Raw genomic sequence first — 21,447 nt, forward strand, 5'->3', positions numbered from 1 at the left:
TAAAAGACTTGAAAAAGTTAGAGATTATAATGTCTGTGCTAATAATTTGATCTGCTTGTAGTTAATTTAAAAAAGTAAATACAAGAAGGAAAAAAGTCGCATAATGTTTGCAAGACGCGACAGAGAATTAGTTACTCCATTTATTTTGAAGAAGTGATCGAATTGAAAAGAGAGAAAAAAGATGTATTCTTTGAGAGGCTTAAAAAATATACTCCCTCCCCGTAATATTAAAAACACTCTTGAATCAAGGGTTTTTCGGAAATAGTCTCCATACATTGTAGGAGTAAGGTCTGCGTACACTTCACCCACCCTTGACCCCATATTGTGAGATTTCATTGGGTACATTGTTATTGTAATTTCTAAGGTAACATTTATTTTGAGATTTTTGATTTTTTTTTTTTTGGGTTAAGATACACTTATTTTGGGATAGAGGGAATTAAGCTAACTACAAAAGGAGAAAAAAACAGCTCATTTATTTTTATAAATATATATAAATTGCATAAAGATAAAGGGGTCAAGTTCGAAAAGACAAACCCTCATGGGAGGAAAATGGAAAGTATAATTAAACTTTAGACCCCATTAAATTGTGACAGCACCCATTGGCATTGGCATGATAGCCAACTTAAAGAGCATTTGCGTGACCAACAAGACAAAGAATCCCTAGTCTTTTCTCCATTCCCAGTTTCTTCCAAGTAAGCTTACTTTCTTAATTTTTGTGGTTTTTATTTTAATGAGGAAGTTTACTCAGTTGGTTGATTTATAAAGTATATTAGACTGAACTCTGAAGCAGATGAATGTCCAAGTAGAACTGATGATTTCCTTACGGTGGGAGTGGTGGAGTATTTAAGAAAAAAAAAAAAAAGAAGCTTATGGTATTATGTTAGAAAAAAGTGGAAATTAGTTCTTTGAATTGGCAGTGTACCAACGTAACTTTATTTATTTGTTTATTCCATGTGTTATTATATTGGCAATTGCAACATAGCTCCTTAAATATAGTGTTTTGGACTGATTTCTGTTGATATAGGACGTTAAGATGCGGTATACCAAACATAGAGCTTAAGATGAATAATGCCAAGAGAGTACAATTTTATGGATGGGAAGTGACAATTTTTCGTTAAAGAACACAACAACAACTGCAACATACCCAGTGTATTCCCACAGGTGGGGTTTGGGGAGGGTAGAGTGTGCGCGGACGGGAGGGTAGAGTGTGCGCGGACCTTTCCCCCACCTTGTTGGGGGGGGGGGGGTAGAGAAGTTGTTTCCGATAGACCCTTGGCTCAAGAAAAGGCATGTCAAAGCATTTTCGTTAAAGAAGTTAGTGAAAATTTGTGCTTAATGGTATCGTAGTTCTTGCAAACCTACTAATTTCATTGCACAATTCTATGTAATGAATAATTCAATGTTTTTTTCTCACTGGGCATTTCACTGCAGCTTATATTTTACTTTTGTGGCTTTTGGAACTGCTTTCAGTTAAAAAATGGGCAGACTGAGGTGGACAGGGATATCTCCAAAATCTGTCATTCAAATTGCTTTGGTAATATTACTGAAAACTGCAGCAATGTTGTTGAATTTACGAACTATATTATTTCAGAGAAGCGGTAATATTGTCCCTAAATGCTTTTTGTTTTTTTCCAGTCATGGCGCACAGTTTGTGCACATTCAATGATCGGTAAAAGGAACACATGTGCACATGTTTCAGAATATCTACCCACATTACTTAAAAATCGATGTAAGAGGCTTACCTTTAACTGTAACATGTGAAGGTTGAACTCTATTTTGTGTATCAAATCTGCAATTCTAAAGATTCTTTTATCATGAGCTACTTTTCATTAATTGAGTTCAACTTTCTGCTTTCAATCTGCCCTTAGTTGTTAGTTAGTGTAATTTGGCATTGATTACGGTGTGAAACGGTACATGAATTTAAACTTTACCTTCATTGCGTCGTGGTAACTTAACGAGGTAATAATATCTCACACTTTTTACAAGTGGAATCATTCAGGAGGGTAATTACTGGGTTTGTGTACATTAAGCAGTCTTGGATAGCAATTTCCTAGTTTGACACCAATTATAGAAGAGGTAGCAGATACCTGTTACAGAATAGGTGTAAAGCGTGTTGCTTGAAGCTGTTACTTAATGAGCAAAGTCAGTGTAAGCAATTTCAGAAGGTGTATTAGGTCCATATACTATCTCTGTTGCTTGAGAAGCAGAAGGAGGGGATAAATGGCCAGGGTTGCATTGGGGTCAAATTGTTCTCCTAAGACTATAAAGCAAAATCATGTCACCAGCTGTTGTGCTAGGTGCATAGTCAAAGCAATATGCATTAACTGCCTAGACTTAATAGAGGAATTGCACAACGTGTAATTATGCCCGATGCATAAATTTATAAAATCTTTAATGACTTATCAAAAAAAATTCCATGCTAAGGATAAAACCATACCACTGCATTAGGTAATGTACTTTCTCTGTTTTGTGATGTAATCATCTATTTCTTTGCACAAAACTAGTCTTAATATTACCGTACTACTGCAATGTCTTTGTTGCATACTTTATTGGTACATCTTCCCCCACAAACCTAGTACTAGCTGGCCACATCAGATTTACTTGAATCTGAGTGAATACTTAAATGCTAAAATATAGTTGTTAGTGCACTCAAGGGTGTGGCCTAGGGTTCAATGAAGTGGGAGGAGAGCTATGAGGTTATAGGTTGGAATCTCACCAGAGGCAACAAAACACAAGGTGATTTCTTCTCATATGCGGATATGCCTAAACCTTGGTGGATAGAATTACCCGATACTGCCTGCAAGGGTGGCTCAGTTGGTTGAGCATGGGGCTTCCATAATGGAGGTCTCAGGTTTGAAACCCCCTGCCTACATCAGCCAGGGGATTTGCCTCTGGGTCGAGCTCGTCGCACGGGGCTTGCCTAGTGTGGGTTATCTCTTCTGTGTGGTTTGCGGGCTATTACATAGGAGCGGGGTTTACCCTGTGCGCACCCGAAGGTTAGCGGCTGCGGGTTCCCTTGTCATTAAAAAAAAATAAAAAATAAAAAATGAATTACCCGATACTTGTGTTGGTGTAAGGCAGTAGGTACTCGGAGGAATAGTCCAGGTGTGTGCAATTGGCACGGACACCACTGCCATTAGAAAAATAGTTGCTAATGAAAACTCTGCATTTATGCATGTGCTGAACGTATGTTGAACACCTGAACTTGACAGAAGATGTTATTACTCTAACATGAATTATGTTCAGTCAGTTGAAAAGCCAATCCATAATATCATGGTTTCCTTTGCTTTGTGTATCAGCTTTGTACAGTTGCAGTTTTATTGGTAAACCTAATAGTTGTTCGACTAGGAGATTTCCACCATCGAAGCATTTTTTCCATTCCACCGGTATTCCTCCAATATCTATAGACAGTTACTTTTGATTTGCGTGTTTCAGCTTATTGATTGCTCTATCATATGTTTCAATTGCATTGTTTAATTTTTTCAGGAGCTTGTTATTCTGCAGAACGAGATTACTATGAAATTCTGGGCGTATCTAGAGATTCTAGTCGAGATGAGATTAAGAAGGCATTTCATGCGGTGAGGATATTATTTAATAGGCTTTTAAGTTTGAATAAGTGCCTTATTGATATGTTCATTTTCAGTTAAAATAAGACGTTGTCTCCTATTGTGGTGTTAAAAGCTTGTCACTGTCAATATAACACAGCTTTTTGTTTGAATATGAATCTGTTTCCTTTTTGGTACTGAAATTCTACTAGTCATCTGTAGATTGTTTTCAATGAAGAGGCTGGTTATCTAGTAGTTCATTTTCATTATGATACATCAGAATTTTCTTCTTGCCCCCCTTCCCATATATGAAAAAAGAATCTTCTTCTTTGTTTAGAGGTGAAAATTCACATCATGCAGGTGTTGTCAGACAAGTGATCCAATAATTTTTGCACTTCAAGATTTTTTTGCTTCATATTAAGCATTGTCTTGCTCAGATCTGTGGCTTTTTATCCTTTCCATGCTATTTTTTACTGTCTAGTGTCTTGACTTCAAAACCTTTTGCAGCTTGCAAAAAAATACCACCCAGATGCAAATAAGAATAATCCATCTGCGAAGAGGAAATTTCAAGAGATAAGAGATGCATATGAGGTTTAAATATTTCTGTGCTCTCTAAAATAGTATCATGACCATGATTGAAGAATTGTGGCATTTCCTTGTACTATTTTCATATGATTATTTTATGGATTGTAATCGTGAAAGGTGAATCCAGATTCTGCAAGATCCACAGAAGAGAGCACAATATGACATGGTAAGATGTCTTTTCTCCTTTGGCCTGTATGTTTCAAGTTATGCTGTATCATGATTCAATTTGATATACTACTAATGATCTTTTTTAATAATACAGATGAAGGAGCAACCTAGCAGCACAGAAGATGTCAATTATAATTATGGGAATGGCAATGATTTTAGATATTCCTATAGCACCCAGTTCTCTGATTCGTTTCAGAAAATATTTTCTGAGGTATATTTATTCTCCTCCCTATTTTTCTCTTTTTTGTAGTGCAGTGATCTGTGGAATTTTGCTTAATGTATATGCTTCAATATCTCTCAGATATTTGAAAATGAGGCTGAAAATTTGACGCAAGACATTCAGGTGGTGCCTTCTGTGATTGTGTTCCATTTGAGAATTCCCCGCACTTTCAGAGACCCCAAAATTAAACCTATTTGACTGTAATATCTTCTAATGGTAGGTGGAGCTTTCTCTCTCTTTTTCTGAAGCTGCTAAAGGATGCACAAAACATCTTTCATTTGATGCAGATGTTCCATGTGATTCTTGCAGTAAGTAAAAGCTGATGTTCTCTTTCGATACACATTGTTTAAATCATCTGGTTATGTTTTTGAAGCCTTTCCTAGTTGGATATGTCATTGTCCTTTCGCTCTTCTTTTTCATTTTTATTATGCTGTCTCTTCCTGGAAGCATGGGTAGAGGAAGATTATGCAATTTGTGTTGCTTCTCTCTCTCTCTGTGTACATGTTTCCCTGCTCTTTCTCTGTTCCCGTCACTACATAGGTGAAGGGAGCAAAGACTGCTAGAGAGTTCCAAGATTCATGCTTTTATCTCTACTAGAAATACAGTAATGTAGGGTGCTCTCCTAATGGTTGAATTAGTACGTTGATCACAAAGGTCACCTGGAAAGTATGGTTAAAAATTTTAAGTAATGAGGCTACTCTATTTTCATGATAACGGTGCTTATACCTGGAGGCACCATGTGGCTTCATCTGAAATGGAAGAAAATAATAATAAGTCTATATCACAAGAGGAGAGAAGAAAAATGTAGCTGTATTCAATCTATTCAACATTATATGACGTGGTTTGACTAGCGTGAAATGACGGAGTTGCTTTGACTTTTACTACTCCCTCTGTCCCATTTTATGAGGCACAATTTCCTTTTTAATCTGTCCCAAAAAGAATGGGATCTTTCTATATTTAAAACCAATTTTACACATGATTTATAACCATACAACCATTTGTGACTTGTTTCAGACCACAGGTTTCGGAAGTCTTTCTTAAACTTTGTGCTAGAAAAACGTATTGAATTAATTTTTCGAGTTGTATAAAATCGGTTTAATCAACAAAGTTCATGGTTACTTTGAATTGTTCTTGGAATTTAAATTCTTATTATATGGACTATCACTGCTTTTAGAGGCGTGCCATTTGTGATATAGCAACATGAAAAGTGCATCACATCAAATGGCATGGAGTGTTTCTTAATTGCTTAGACCTAATGGGAGTAGTTGTGCTCATTGACAAAGTGAATTTTATCCCAAAACTTCCTCTTTGAAGTTCTTAGTTTGACCACTCATCATGATCTTAACTTTGACACTGTTATCTTATCCTCCTTCAGATGGTACGGGCTATCCACTGAATTCCAAACCAAAAGTATGTCCAACTTGTCAAGGAATTGGGAGAGTAAGCACATTTAAATTTCTGACGGTGACCTCATCATATGAGGTTTACCCTTAGTGTTGACCTTTCCTTTGACTGATAATTGAGCAATGTTCAAAATCTTTGTGTTGTTAATACTGTCCAACCTATTCATCAGGTTACAATCCCTCCATTTACAGCAACTTGCAGTACCTGTAAAGGATCTGGACGAGTTATTAAGGTCTTGATTTTGTGACGATGAATAACTCTCTAATTTGACACAAAGCTTTAAATAATCATTGCTTGGTTTTCTATTAGGAACGTTGTAGGGCATGCAAAGCATCAGGAGTTGTTGAAGCCATCAAAGATGTCAAAGTAACTATACCCGCCGGTATGCATTGGTTTTCTCTTTCCATCTGAAGTGTTACCGTATGGACATAGTTTATTTCTAAGCTACATCTGTGTACTTCAGTTGAAGTTCTTGTGTATTCTGCTTAAACAACTAGATGGATGGAACACTAATCTCAAACAAATTAACTCTGTTAGTTCACGGTATTTGATATTTTCGTTTTTCTCCTCTAGGGTGGGGACTGTTCGGTTTGCTCTAATCTCGAGCTTAAACCCCCCAAGATGGTTTTTGGGTGTAAATACATGTGATAAACTATATGGATAAAAATCCCCATGCCCTAGTATGATAGATAAGTTTGTGGATTATAATAGGTCAAGAAATTTCTCAACCCCTTCTATTTGAACTACCTCTTTTTGAGTAAAAGCATATGAACCAAACTTTTCAACTTGGGGGGGGGGGGTGGATAAAAGAACTTGAAAACGGGAAGTGAATGTTGAGAATATAAACATGTGGTGACATGATATAAAAAGAATAAGCATGTGGTATTTTCCCTCAAATTTCTGCTATAAAATGTACAAAGTACCAATTTAAATGAAGATTAAGACGATTCGGTTACTTTTTCACAAAAAATTTGATCATATTGTCGTATTTGGTTCCCATCATACCAGAACCTCCTTATTATGGAGATTAGTTTTTTTACCAGATATGTGCTGGTTGTGTTGCCTGGTAAGGTCCTGAATTTAGAGTGTAGGGTACAACCCTGAACTGATAAGATTAAGTGTTGTCAATTTAGAAAGATGGTTTTGCTAAAGGTAATCATGAAGCTTTACCACAGAGAATTAAATTAAGATGGTTGAAATAGAAGAATTTGGAGGAGTGCTATGTGATGAGGAGATACTTATCCAAGTGGAAGAGTAAATTCTATAATGGTTGAGACCAAAAATGTTATGCAGGAGTGAATGTTAAACTTTTAAGGCCTACATATCCGGAAGAAAAATATCGCAGAAATGCGGATGTTAAGATGATTGTGTGGGTTATATAAAATTACAAATGACTTCATCCGACAAAGGTTAAGGTAATACATGTAGGCAATAAAACGAGAGAAGGTAATTTGAGATGGTTTAACCATGTTTTACGTAGACCTCCAAGTGCATCGGTTCATAGATGCGGAACTATGATGATTTGAAAGTTCTAAAAGGAGACAGGGTAGATATAAAATCATGAAGGTAAGTTTCAAAAGAACCCTAATAATCTCTTGGAATCCATGCTGATTTAGCTAAGAATAAAGTCAATGGAAAGAGATGATCCATTTAGGCAATACCAACTAGTTGGATTAACGCTCAGTTGTTGTTGTTACACTTACATTAGGTCCGGTTTATCAAGTCTTTTGACTGTGGTTAGAGACTCTATGTCAATATAACTACGTATACGGGACTTAGGGAACTTTTAAAAACCTTCTAGTTTACCTTTTAGTTAGTACTGTAATGAAAAGAGCTGAACGGATGTGGATACTTCATATTGTTGACCACAACTAATTTAGGCATACCTGATTGATCCTATGTTTATTTGATGAGTAAGCACGTTTCCATCAAATTTTTTTCTGATTTTCATCTCAGTAGCTGGTCTAAGAGCATAACATAGGATTATTGTGATGATCTTACTTTTCGTGATGGATCAGGCGTTGACTCTGGTGATACTATTCGTGTGCCAAAAGCTGGTCATGCTGGCAGGCGAGGGATGCAACCAGGCTGCCTATTTATAAAGCTAAAGGTGCATTATCCTCATTTGATTCAAGTCTTAGGTCTAACGTTATCTTCTATATTGGGTTAGCAAATGTGATTCTTTTTGATTGTTTTGGATTTTACTACCATCTCTGTGATTTCAAGAATTTTTATGCATGGGTCAATTGTTATAATATTTGCATTAAATATAGCAGAAATCCATTAAATTTTTAGCTTATGGATCAATCATCCGCTGTCCCGGCTTGATAATCAGAAACCCACTAGATTTATTTTTTTCAACAATAAGGGATTTGGAATATCCCTAACACATGGGTGATGTCCGTGATGTGTATGAACACCTACTAGGCTAGACATGACGAGGATCTGCTAAGGCCTGTGACAGGCCAAAAAGCTATGTTGCTCGGACTCTCCAAAAAGGATGCCGCAACCGTGTCGGATCCTTCAAAAATGCACTACTTTTGGTGGATCCGACACGCACCCGTGTCCATTTTTGAAGAGTCCGAGCAACATAGCCAAAAAGGCAATTTCAAGGGGGCGGTCCCTTTTATGTAATAAAGTAAGATGATATATACATTGCTTGTTTTGAACTTGTAATTATGGCTTCCAGCATAGCCTTTGTGCTGAAGATTTATAATATTTTTATAACAACATAGCCAGTGTAATCCCACGAGTGGGGAGGGGAGGGTGGTGTGTACCCAGCCTTACCCCCTACCTTGTGAAGGTAGAGATTCTATTTCCGATGGAGCCTCGTCTCAAGTAAAGCATTTATTATATTTTTACCTTTCTCAAAAAAAAAAAAAAAAGTGAGATGTTATATTCATAATAACGTGTTTGGCAATGCTTTAGGTTATTTACCCTTCGCTTTAATAATATTTTTTGAGTAGATAGGTCGGGAAGGGTAAATAAAGGTTGACCTAAAGGCCATTTACCTTTTATAGATGGTCTGAAAACAAATAAAGAAGGGAAGGGGAACTTAAGGTATTCAAAAACTTTCTATGTTGGCATTTCCAGCCCCTCAATCTTACTGCAGAACTTTCTGAATTTCTCGTGAAAAAGTATTATTAAGCGATTAAGATGCATGATGAGTAAACAAATATAGTTGTTTTTCTGACAAACAAAAGTTGATGGAGTAGAGGTCCACCGGATATCTGATAGTGATAAGCTGATGAACATTCTGTTCGTTGTAATTGGATTGGGAATGGAAAGACTTCACATCAACTCAATAAATAACTGCTAAGGAAAATATATCACCGAAAAGAAAGGTGACAAGAGAGTCTAGCCATTTCACTCTACCTGAGTAATAAAGTGGAAGCACCCTCAGGACTGATAAAAAAAGAAAGTCTCCCAGTGATATTTGTTAAAATCCAATCTAACCAGCAAGTCTTGGACACTTAACCAAGCTCTTGATGAGCGCACTATTCACCTTCACCTTCACCTTATTCTACTCTCCTTAGCCTTTATCTTTTCTCGATGAACTCTTGGCTGATTAAACTCACGCAAGAACTGCTTGAACAAGAAATTGTTCAATTCAATAGCAGCTTCTTATGTTTCTCCAAAAATGCATTGTGAGGGGATGAAAGCTTTCTGATATTTTTGTGCTCCCTCAAAAATATGACTTCAAAATGAAAGCTAACAAGCACATTAGTGTTGGAGCTTGGACCATTGTTCGAACAATTGATTTGGCTCAAGACCTTCCACATACATTCTAAAGCTATGTTACACGGACTGATTTACGCGTATCGGCAGGCATGCAAAGCTGGTGTGTTTGAGTAACATGCATGGTAACTGCAGTTTTTTTTTTCTTGGGCTAATTTTTTATATATTATGTAGAATCCACGTCATTCTTACCGAAGGTAAAAGCAGAGAAAAGTTCCAAGTGTCAGCTGGGGCTTTGAGTGCAAAGTGCAGTTAAAAGCATGAGCTGTAGCGAAGAAAAATGCTACTGTTAGAATAAATAAATGAATGTCATACATGAAAAATGAATATAAATACAAACCACAAGTATGTGGACTAAAGCATTGAGAAGCCTATAACTAATGGAACATATGATGTAAAAGGCATGCTATTCAGTTCAAAAAGCATATTAAATTTATGATTCAGGTCCATTTCTTTTTTAGATTAGTAAGTTATGTTCTTTTACTAAATTTCTGTTTTCGTATTCCAATTCACCAAGATATTCATACAAAGTTGTCCTCTATCACTTTATCATTTATGTTTGCTACTTAATGTTTCCCTCCTTAAGACTGATCCCATTGGAAGTTGAGATTTGAGACTCCTGTGATGCCCGTACTAAAGCTGTAAAGCACCAGTGAAGTGAAGCGACGGTCAGGTGAAGCGTCTGGACTCTGGCCTGTGCTGCACCGAGCTTCAGGGCTTAAGCACGTTTAAGTGGGCCTTTAACAACATTGATCAGGCCAAGTGCCTATGTTTTTGTCTCACCATTAGACATAGTCACATTAAGACAAATGAAATATCTTTTGAACCGACTACTGAGCATACAGTTGGTGCCTTTCTGCTATCAGTTCAGATTTCCTCTTTTTTCTTTAAAAACTTTCATCTTTGGAGTCCATTTTTTGAACTGGCTGAACTTTGTCTATGTGAAAACTTCATTCTTTTTGTTTCGCAGGTTGCTAAAGATCCTCTTTTTGCTAGAGAAGGAGCTGACCTTTATGTGGATTATCATATCAGCTTTACTAGAGTGAGAATAACTTTCATTGTTTTCCCTTCTTTTAGGCATGCTAATAAAAGTATATGCTTTACCATAAACATTTGATTCGCTTAGGAAGGTATTTGGGCTGTTCTTCTTTATTTCTTGATAAGTTCAAACGGATAGTTGTGCTTAGTCCTTCATTCTACTCATGTAACTGAGGAGATCCTTGGCACACTCTCTCCTATTTTTCTCTGTGCATCTCAGAGGCGGATCCAGGATTTTCACTGAGGGGGTTCGAAAAATAAAAATGTAGTGACTGGGATTTGAACTTGGAACTTCAAGGTGAATTTTGAATTCCCTAAACCACTGAACCAACCTCTTCTCTTGTATTCAGGGTATTCAAAATCTATATGTACATAAAAAAAAAAAAAAAAAAAAAAAAAAAAAAAAAAAAAGGTACCTTATATATATGGTATAATTTTTCGCCGAGGGTGTTTGGGTGAACATCCTCTCCGGGCCCTAGATCCTCCCCTGGTGCATCTTATTCAACTTAGTTAAATCATTAGTACCATTATCCAAAAAAATAAAAATAAAAATCAGTAGTACCATTATCGATACCGACTCTGAAACTCTTCTCAATCTTTCTCTCTTCAACAGTCCCAGCACCAGATTTAAGCATTGATCATCATACTGAAGAATATGACTTCAAAATTTCATCCCATTCCAGTTGACAACGATTGAAGATTGTTGAGTTTTTTTCTCTATCATTAAAAGGCGATATATTAAACGGAAAAGGGCCAAAATTACCCTTGAACTTTGAAAAATAGTTCATTCATACCTTATTATACTATTATGGGATCAATTATAGACGTGGCATCATCTGACCTTCATTCAGCAAAAATAATATGGATAATTTTTCCAGCAAAAAAAAAATAATAATTTCGTATTAGTTTGGGCTGAAAAAAATAATAATTTCGTATTAGTGGGTAAAAAATTATTTGAGGGTAAAATAATTTTGAAGGGCTAGGATGATGCCACGTGGCAATAGTTAAAATAATTGACCCCATAGTATAACCGTAAGGGTATAATTGGCCCTAAAGACTATTTTTCAAAGTTCAGGGGTAATTTTGGCCCTTTTCCGTATATTAAAAGACAGCATGAAGAAAGTGCTGTAAGCATTTACGGGGAAAGCTACATCACAGAATTGTGTAGTGAGCTCGAGAAGACTATCATGACTTCTATGTCATTTGCAAAGCCAGATTACACCAAAAAGACAATAGAGATATACATCTGTAGCTGATGCTAATTACAGATTCTTTTTGCTCTCAAAAAATCCATGCATTTCTTTCCTTCCATATGGACCACCAAATAGCTGAAGGAACTGAATTCGATATTTTCATTTGTGTCTTTCGCAGCCCTTTCCTGTACCAGTATTGCATTAATTCAGTAGTTGTCCTAGGCATTGTCCACTTGACCCCAAAACATTTAAGATAAAGAACCAGATTTCTGAAGTGAGTGAACAGTGAATGAAAAGGTGACTAACGTCCTCAGATTGGCTCTCACACAAAGGGCATCTACTGCAAATGTGAACTCTTCTTTTATGGAGATTCTCGTGAGTGAGGTGTGCACCGTGTACAACCAGCCATATGAAGCATTCCACCTTCATAGGTGCCTTGTTTCTCCATATGCACTTCCATGCACTGTTGTCAAAGGCGCGCTTAAAGCGCGCTTAAGCCCTGAAGCAAGGCTCAAAACACGTTGAGTGATTCGCCTCGCTTTATGTGCGCTTCAGTGTCATCATCAAGGCTCTAAGACATACTTTTCCTTGCCAATGAGCCTCTCTTGAAGAGATGACCCTAGATAATCGTTATTTCACTTTATCGTTATGTTTTTACAATTTGTTTGTCCATATATTTGTTATTCACGCTTATTATAATTAGTCTTGGGCTGAACATGTATATATTTTTATTTTTGCACCATTGCGCCTTTTTTTCATTAAAGCCCACACTTTATTTGCGCTTTGAGCTTAAAGTCCCAGCTGACCTTAGAGCTTTTTTGCGCTTTTCGCTTTTGATAACACTGCTTCCATGATCAATTGAGGATGAAATTTGAGTTCCTCAAGAGTGGATAACAAGCTTTAACTGTAAATTTATCTTTAGCCTCTCCCTTCCAAAAAAAAGAATCAGGTGAATAGATTAAAGGGGATACACTGTTCAGCATCTGAAGCATTGAAGAAATGGTGTCCACCTCCCAATCATTTATGCTTCGCATGAAATTGAGATTCCAGCCATGTGAGGACCAATAGTCAGAAATTGTAGCATCCGGATTCTGTGTTACACTGAAAAGTATTGCAAATTTCTCCCTTAGTGTTGCTTGACCATCCAGACCTCCACCCAAAACTTTATAGTCCTGCCATTACCCACTTGAAATGAAGAGTTGGAGTAAAATGTGCTCCAGTGAACTCTGATGCTTTTCCAAATTCCAGTAGGGCTGTGAGCTTGTGTCTGCTGGGTTGTCCAATGACTGAGAAGCCCATATTTTGCAGTGATAACTGTTCTCCATAGAGCATCTTCCTCGTGGGCAAATATCCAAAACCATTTTGCAGCAAGCTGATGTTTTGGACTTTCAGATCTCCCACTTCTAGGCCCCTACTTCCTATCCAAGTTCACTATGTTCCACCCCCAAATTAAAAGTTATGTGCTCTCCATTCCCTTGCTAGAGAAAGTTTCTCTGGGATTGCTGAGTTTTATGTGATACTGATTAGCAAGATAACTGGCTGAAGATAATACTGACTGGGTGGGTGATACTGCTGGCACATGGGAAGTGGGGGTTGGATTACGCATCATAAGAGTATCTTGTGGTGGTCTTCTGTTGGTTTTATCTTTTTCTCTTTTTCCCCCTTTTTTGATCAGTAGTCTTCCCCTGGTTTATGTGGCTATATATATGAGTTGGCTGATAATAATGGTGAAAGTAAAAATAAAAAACAGGGTCGTCTACTGCAGAAGTAAAAGTTGGGCATATCAGAATAACTCAGAAACTAGAAAAATAAGCAGCTGAAGGGATCTCTCCCTGTCCAAGCCACTATCATGTATAGTACTTATATCAAGGTTTATATATCTAAACTATGATGGTTTATGGCACTCTATTATTTTAGTGGTGATAGCTGCGACAGGGACATAACTGGTTACCACTGGCTGATGGACAGAGTAGTTAGTTGTTAAAACGAGTGGATATTACACTAGCGCAGCTCAAATAAGATCTATTTCAGTTTTAGATCCTCAGTGTGTTCAACATGGAAACTATGTGAGGGATGTGCTGTGCCATGCCCTGAGTATGGTGATTATGAATGCTTCAGATTCCCATGGAAATTTCATATGACTTTGTACGAATCAGTACAAACAACAAGGGAAAAAAGAAACTCTTCTTCAAATTGTTGGGTGGTGCATCAAGAGTATGGTTGAATGTCAAATTACTGGCTCATTATTAAAAACCTTGAGGACAACGTTGAATTTAAGGGGAAGGGAATGTAATGGTCTCAAACCGTTAGAGGCGCGCGGGTTTGTTGAGATTAGTCACGTGAGCAACATACCTCTCTGTTATCAATATAAACTGGGAGAAAAGATGAAGAAGGGCATTCAAGAATCATTTTGGAAAATCCTATTTCTCTCAATCGACCTCTCTTCTTCTTCTTCTTCCTCGTCTTTTCTCTTCTTCTCTTATCTTCTTCTTCTTATCTTACTTCTTCCATTACAGGCCATTGAAGCTCATGGTTATGGAGTCATTCTTTTGTTAATCCAATTGTAACCTTTCAGTTGAATCAATGAGTTCCATTTCGAGTCCAATTCCTTTTTCTTTATCGTATTTCCATTTCTTTTTTACAAGTACATTACAGACCTGATTAAAGAAAAGTTAACCGGTTAGCAAAAGGAGTATTTGTTAGAGAAAAGATGTAATATGTAGCATACTGGGACACTTTCATGGGAAAAGATGTATAACAGTATATGTACCTTGCTTTCTACCTTTCTCATAAACAATATATACACAGTGTAGCTGGGACTCCATGACAGCATGGGTACTAGAAAAAGATGTTAGAAACCTGGTTAAAAACTCATCCAATCCTTAAACTGTAGGTCATGGGTTTGCAAAATACAAAGAGAAGGGAACATCATAGAAGTTTGAAAAGAAGACTAAATGCATAAGACTCGGAATAAATGCTCAGAGCTCTTATATTCTATCATCTTTACATATGCTTTTGTGGCTTAAAGTAGAATTATGAAATTTAATGGTCCTTATTGAATTTACTAGGCTATTCTTGGTGGTAAAGTCGATGTACCAACTCTATCTGGAAAGACAAAGATACAGGTATGTCGTTTTGTACTGGCCACTGGGTTTATCCATCTTTCTGCATTCCTTATATATTTTATTTGCTAGAAGTTTTGTAATGCTGTCATGTCTTAGTAATAGATTTGAAGTTCAATACTAATAGTGAATTGTGTATCACCTTGATTTTGGATGTGCCAGCTTAAACTTTTTTCTTCCATTTTGGTTGTTGCTTTTTCAAACATCTTTTGACTGCATGACAGTGATCTTGGTTGTTGCACCCAACGGTGTGGCCCAGAGGTCAATGAAGTGGGTTGAGAACCATGAACTCTTAGGTTCAAATCTCAACAAAGGAAAAAACAGTATGTGATTTCTTCCCATCTGTCCAAGCCAAGTTACCCGGTATCTGTGCTGGTGGGAGGTAGCAGGTACCCATGGAATTAGTTGGGTTGTGCACAAGCTGGCCAGGACACCATGGTTATCAAAAAAAGAAAAAAAAAGAGTCATCTATTCCATGGTTCTGTGAATCTATTTCAGTTGGTTTTAAAATTTTTGCTTCAATTGTTACTGAAAAAAAATATTTCAAGTGTGCACTGTCTCTGTGAACATCTGTACTGTAAGATACAAAAAATTTCAATCCATTGTCTAGAGGGTCAACTATTTTTGGCTCCAAATATGGAGTGGTGTGTCTGGGGGGAGAGTGTTGTTGCTTGTTATCTCTATAGGGCCGTAAAACAATCTGTTTTGTTCTTTGAAAACAAAATGTTTCTGCTATGTTCTTAAAAAGAAACTATCCATATGACTGAAAGAATCCAATTATATCGAAGGGAATCCAGCTGCGCCCCCACAAAAAAAAAAAAAAAAAAAAAAAGGAGAAAAAGAAAAATATTTTTTCCCCTTCTTCAAGTTGTGCCGTTCTACAAATTCCATGCATGGGAATTTTTCCTTACAAAAAAAAGGTAGTGACACTTTAGCAAAAGACAAAACCTAACACCAATTCCCCCAAAACACAGACAGAACCATTTCGATCCACCCATTGTTGTCTTCTGAAAATAAACGAAAACCATTCTTTTTTTTTTTGAGAAAGTAAACGAAAGCGAATTCTCATTGAATAAAAACAAATTGTTTTCTAATCCTCTTAAGAGGGAAAATGAGAGAAAAGATTGTTACTGAAGCTACTTGAATGCTTGTAAACAAGCTATGAATTGGCTTCGGGATCGAACATCAATTTGATAAAAAGAGATTTCCATCTCTTCTGTCAAGCCTTTCCACTTATGGAAGTTGCTTTACTGTTTCATATGTTGCCTGCAAAATCAGCAGCAATCAAGTGTTTACTGCTTGGTGTTTTTCTTCCTTTTTCCTCTTTATTTTATTTTATTTTTTCATTGTTTTGTTTAGACACAACATGGCGCAGTTACAGCTTACCGAGGACATGACCTTAGATAGGAGGGTTTGGAGGACCCAGATTAGGGTAGAAGGCTAGTAGATAGTCTCGTTATCCTTCCTTATTAGTAGTCGCATTATCGCAGTATAATTTCTTGTGCTCTGATTTCTGCTATTATCTGTTATTCCCTGTGCTTTGATTATCCTATGTTATCTGTGTCGCTTGCGTTATTTCATTTCCATATCGCTTTGAATCTCTTAGCCTTATCTGACCTCTTTTTATGCTTTTTATTGAGCCGAGGGTCCTTCGGAAACAGCTGTCCTACCTTGGTAGGAGTAAGGTCTGCGTACACTCTACCCTCCCCAGACCCCACGTTGTGAGATTTCACTGGGTTGTTGTTGTTGTTGTTGTTGTATTGTTTTGTTTCATGTGCTAGAACCAATGTATTTCTTCCCTTTTTTTGACTTTTACCGAAGCTTTGCTGTCTGTTTTCTATTTCTGGTCCTTTTAGGTACCCAAGGGGGTTCAGCCTGGACAACTTGTGGTACTACGAGGCAAAGGTATCATATCTTTAGTTAGAATGACTGCTAATCTGTTTGATATACTTCCTTCTGAGCGATCAAACTTGTTGTCCGTCATACTTAGGTTTGCCAAGGAAAGGGTTTCTGGTGGACCATGGAGATCAATATGTGCGGTTCCGTATTGACTTTCCAACGTATGTTTTCTCTCCCGCCTTTCCAGATCATCTTTATCATAAATTAATGATTATAATCCATTAGACTCATTAGGAAATCGGTGGAAAATCGATGATCTTAACAATCACATTGCTTAGAGGAAGTACCAAATGTCTTTAATGGGTTTTTAAGGTAACAAACTCAAGGATGTACCTGTGCTGATTTATATTAAGTCAAGCATCAAAATTAGCCACTCCTGCATCCTCATGGGCAAAGTGAACAGGAAGAAAATGATAAATGACTTCAAAAAGAATCCGTGATCTGATGTACAAGAACAATTTGTATCAACTCATCCAACCTTTTAAATCATTGCAAGAGCATGTTCATACAAGTAAATAGGTTTCTTATTTGGGATCATGTACACTCCCCAGATAATTGCACCACTAATTCTTTGAGAGATTCCTTTGTGAAGTGTGAACTGCTTATCATTATTCAAAGTGCTGCAGATGTTTAGGGATTGGGGATGGTAGGGATGACAACTTTGAGCATTAAGCAAATTGGTGTTTAGTTGATAAGAGGTTACTAATGTGTCAAAATGAGAGGATAATAGACTCATTCTCAGAGCCAATGAGTTGACTCAATTCTGCTGGAAAAAACTTGTATCACTAGATGAACTACAAACCAGCAATATCTATTGTTAGGTATGAAAATGTCTGGGCAGTCAAATAGTAGATTGAATGCATCTACAGAATTATAATCACCTACTCTTTCCTTTTGTTTTGTTACTATTACATTTATTATTTTAGTTTGAACCAACCTGGTATCAGTAACTAGGTGTTGGTATTGAGGTATTTGATAGCTATGCGTTTAAGGTATACCTCCACTTTAGCCCTCATTATGGGGTTAGACATTAGTTGTCTACGTAAAATGGTTTTGCGGTTTGTCCTAAGGGTCTCTCAGTCACCCCCAAAAAAAAGAGGTAAAATGTTATTATTGATTATTAAACTTGGTATGTTAGAGAAGTACTTAAATATATGTTCGAAGTGTGGAAAGTGAAGTGGAGTTGAAAATATGTCACATCATAATTTACTTATCAAAAAATATAAAATATGTCGCCTCATATTATAGTGAGTTGAAAAGAGTAAGGAAGGAACGCGAAGTTGATCAAGTATTATGGATGAAGGGAGTAGATTATCAGATGAAGTTCTTCTGACCAAATAGTTTTCATTTATTTTTCTATTTTTATGTTGCTCATTTGGAACTTCCGCAAGAGTTTGCTGCATGGACAAATATTCAAGTATGCTCTTCAGCTTGGTTATCATTGTTTTCTGTTTTTGTTTGTAGAGCGTTGAATGAACGACAACGTGCCATAATGGAAGAATTTGCACAGGAGGAAATTGTTAATGGAGATTACATGGATGGAGAAGTAAATTTGTAAGTTTTCTTCTTTATTGGCTTTGAAGGCATGATGTGACTCTGATCCATCCGTAGTATTTGCTGCACTCAGCTTTCTTTAAACTTTTTCGGTAACTAATTTTAGAAGACTATAACTGGAAATTTTGTGCTCTCTTTGATGCATGTGGATATTCCTATATAGTATTTGAGGAGTTCACCACAAGTACATAATGTTAAAAAGTCATTTGAAATAATTTATAATAAGTTATTTTCTATCCAAAAAAGACGGGAGGTAATGGGGTTATCCTTCTCTCCAATTATTATGCTAGACTGTGGATACATGATCAGATGTAATCCTTTTTCAGGTAGGCCGGACTGGCCATTAGCTGGTTAGTGATATCTTGTATACAAACTGAAAGCTATGTTGTTTTTCTCCTTTTCGGTTGTCCATTATGTTTGTTGCATCACTTTCACTTTTCTTTCTTTTTTGAATTTCTATTGCGGTAGGCTTATTAAAATCATGTGCTTTCTGTAATTGGGTTGAACGCGTCATCCCTTTATTGTTTTCACGAGACCTTTTTTCTTTGGCATTATGTTGAATGAATGTTATGTTTATCTTTTGGAACCAGAGTATTAGAACTTTGCTGCTTGTTAGAGTTTTATATAAATTTGATGTTTGTTCTTTCAAGCTCCTCATTAGTTACTGGGACTGTGGATAGCTTTTCCTTTTTCTTTCTCACTGGGTGTGGGTGGTTTGGGGGGTATGATCTCTTATCATGAATGTTTATAACTTTTTCATTTTTCTGTGCGAATACTGGAGCTACATCTTTACTGGGGATTGACTGCACGTTATCATCTAACTGGCACAAGCTTTTAGTGTTTTCTCGCTGAGAAGTATACTTCTATAGTCACCATTCTGAATGTGGTGAACATTCTGGAAATGGTTAACAGGCTTTACCAGCAGCTCTCTACTGGTTGAACTTACAGGTGGCAGCAGTTGCTTGAACGTGTGTCGAACCCAAAGTTTGTGGTCGAATTTTCGCTCCTTATAGTGATTCTTCTCTTGTTAATCAAAACACTTTGATTGTGGAGGCGTCAGCTGTCCCTGGCAGATTGTTGATAAACTACAAGAATCGCCCATCCAGCTGCTATTAACATCATATACTTGCACGGAGTTTGCTAGTCTCTGTTTCCGATATGATCTGGAGAGAACTTCGTACAACGGAGTGAAACTTGCTAAATGTTTCCTGCTCTGGTAGCGATATCACATACGCATGGTTGGGCCATTTATAGTTTTCAAATTTTGTGTCGAGCTCAGATTGTATAGCGTTTAACATGCCTATATAGCTCCCAAAATAAAAAAGAAAGTGCCTATTTTATCCAAGGCCTTTGATGAGAAATTTGAGTTTCAGTATATGGTTAGAAGTGTTCCTTGTATCTCTACGTACAATAATTGTAGAGAATTACTCATATAGTTTCTGAAATATAGCATTATATCCTTTCTTTTTTCTATATGTTTTTGTAACTGTGGAGAGAAGGGAAAGTTCATAGGGTTCTCGTCCCTTGTCTGTCTGAAGAAATGTAATGTTCTTTTTCCACTTTCTCTTTATTGTGAGCAATAAATAATTAATAGCATCTGGATTTGGAGCTCAGCGCCGTTTATTTGCTCTCCATAAAAAAAAAAAATCATAACTAATTCAATGCCATGAGCTATAAACCATTATCAGTTTGACCATTTGATGTACCTCTACTTTGTATCATGAGCACTCCGACTTCACAAACCTTGATTCTTGGAAAGAATTTTTTGTGAGCGCATGAAAAAATATATTCAAGAAAAAGAACTTTTTTTTTTTTTACCAGATGTTTAGCATACTCCTATATTCAAATTGTTTCGCTCACCATCATGTGGATGTATTTATTGAGATTTTAATTAATTAGGGTTGATTTAAAATAAACCAATAGAATGTTGCCACGTAATTAATGAATTCATTAATTTTATTTTCCGATTGAGCCTTTAAAAATAAGGGTTGTATTGAGCCAAAAGGTTGACGTCAGGGGCATTTTTAGCCCGAAAGGTGGACGGAGGGCATTATTACATAGTTTATGGGATTTTTAGACCCTTTTCTGTCTTTTTCAGGAGGTAACGATTATAGAAAAGCCAATTATAGGGAGTAACGATTATAAAGAACAAGAAAAATTAAGATCAAGTATAGTCTAAGAAGAATCTAAATAAAACACATCAAATTTAAAGGGAGTAATTAGGATCAGTCTTTAATTTTTGCCCCCGTAAAATATTTGCCCTTCTAAACTAAAAGATAATAAGAAAAAAGACTTTAATCCCTACCCATAACATTAAAAATCTAAAAGTATAGTCTAAGGAGAATCTAAATAACACACATCAAATTTAATCGGTCATTTAATTCCAGGTATTCAAAATGTAATTCAACTCAATTTCATGTTTATTAAGTTTAGATTTGTTAATATTTGAAAATAACAACAAATCATCTTCTATTTTAAGTTTACTCAACAACATAGAATTGATCAAATTTATTGCTTTGTTCGCCATTTTTATACTTCATTTGATTAGAAAGAGAAATATTTGATATAGTAACTTGATTGACAAAAAATAATCGAAAGTTGCAAGTATGTCACTTTTACGACAAAAGAACAAAGAGACAGTTTCATTTTCATAAGCAAAATAAAAAAAATACACAAGTTTAAGAATTAGAGCGGACTGCTTAGAACAAAGTATCACTGTCATGCCATTTTTATGAGCAAAACAAAAATTTACGCAAGGTTAAGAACTAGAAAAGTGTCCCAATATATTTGCAAATTATGAGTGTGTTTGGTTTTCAAAAAAATAAAAATTACAAAGTGTTTTTGATGGAAAATATTTTTCAAAACAAAATTTACGCAAGAACTAGAAAAGGTTACTACTTAACTTTCATTTTGTAAAAGTACACAAGTGTTAAGCAAAACATATCATCTTTAAAAAAACAAAGTATTTGTATATAATTTTC

The 21,447-nt window shown here is 36.3% G+C and overlaps 1 protein-coding gene across 6 annotated transcripts; it reads left to right on the plus strand.

Annotated features, from left to right (window-relative positions):
* The first annotated feature begins 508 nt into the window (after window positions 1–508).
* On the plus strand, window positions 509–20,062 carry LOC132063483 (chaperone protein dnaJ 1, mitochondrial). Of its 6 annotated transcripts, none has more exons than XM_059456033.1 (20): window positions 510–692; window positions 1,432–1,534; window positions 1,636–1,729; window positions 3,300–3,386; window positions 3,487–3,578; window positions 4,053–4,136; window positions 4,258–4,296; window positions 4,393–4,509; window positions 4,600–4,641; window positions 4,739–4,826; window positions 5,894–5,958; window positions 6,092–6,154; window positions 6,232–6,304; window positions 7,941–8,032; window positions 10,631–10,702; window positions 14,960–15,016; window positions 16,870–16,918; window positions 17,004–17,073; window positions 18,377–18,466; window positions 19,415–20,062. In XM_059456033.1, the coding sequence occupies exons 2-20, from the start codon at window positions 1,478–1,480 to the stop codon at window positions 19,509–19,511; spliced, it is 1,428 nt and encodes a 475-aa protein (XP_059312016.1). In that variant the 5' UTR covers window positions 510–692; window positions 1,432–1,477; the 3' UTR covers window positions 19,512–20,062. The 6 variants fall into 6 exon arrangements, with proteins under 6 accessions (XP_059312019.1, XP_059312020.1, XP_059312016.1 ...); XM_059456035.1 differs by having other exon boundaries at window positions 1,471–1,534; window positions 19,379–20,062; XM_059456032.1 differs by having other exon boundaries at window positions 1,471–1,534.
* The last annotated feature ends 1,385 nt before the right edge of the window (window positions 20,063–21,447 follow it).

The sequence above is a fragment of the Lycium ferocissimum genome, chromosome 7 (genome assembly GCF_029784015.1).
Source record: "Lycium ferocissimum isolate CSIRO_LF1 chromosome 7, AGI_CSIRO_Lferr_CH_V1, whole genome shotgun sequence".
Lineage (NCBI taxonomy): Eukaryota > Viridiplantae > Streptophyta > Magnoliopsida > Solanales > Solanaceae > Lycium > Lycium ferocissimum.

Coding starts and splice junctions, on each gene's coding strand:
- LOC132063483 (XM_059456033.1), top strand. CDS start 1,478: ATGGGCAGACTGAGGTGGACAGGGATATCTCCAAAATCTGTCATTCAA. Junction 4,510..4,599: donor TTCAGAAAATATTTTCTGAG/GTATATTTATTC, acceptor AATATCTCTCAG/ATATTTGAAAATGAGGCTGA. Junction 17,074..18,376: donor TTCCGTATTGACTTTCCAAC/GTATGTTTTCTC, acceptor TTTTGTTTGTAG/AGCGTTGAATGAACGACAAC.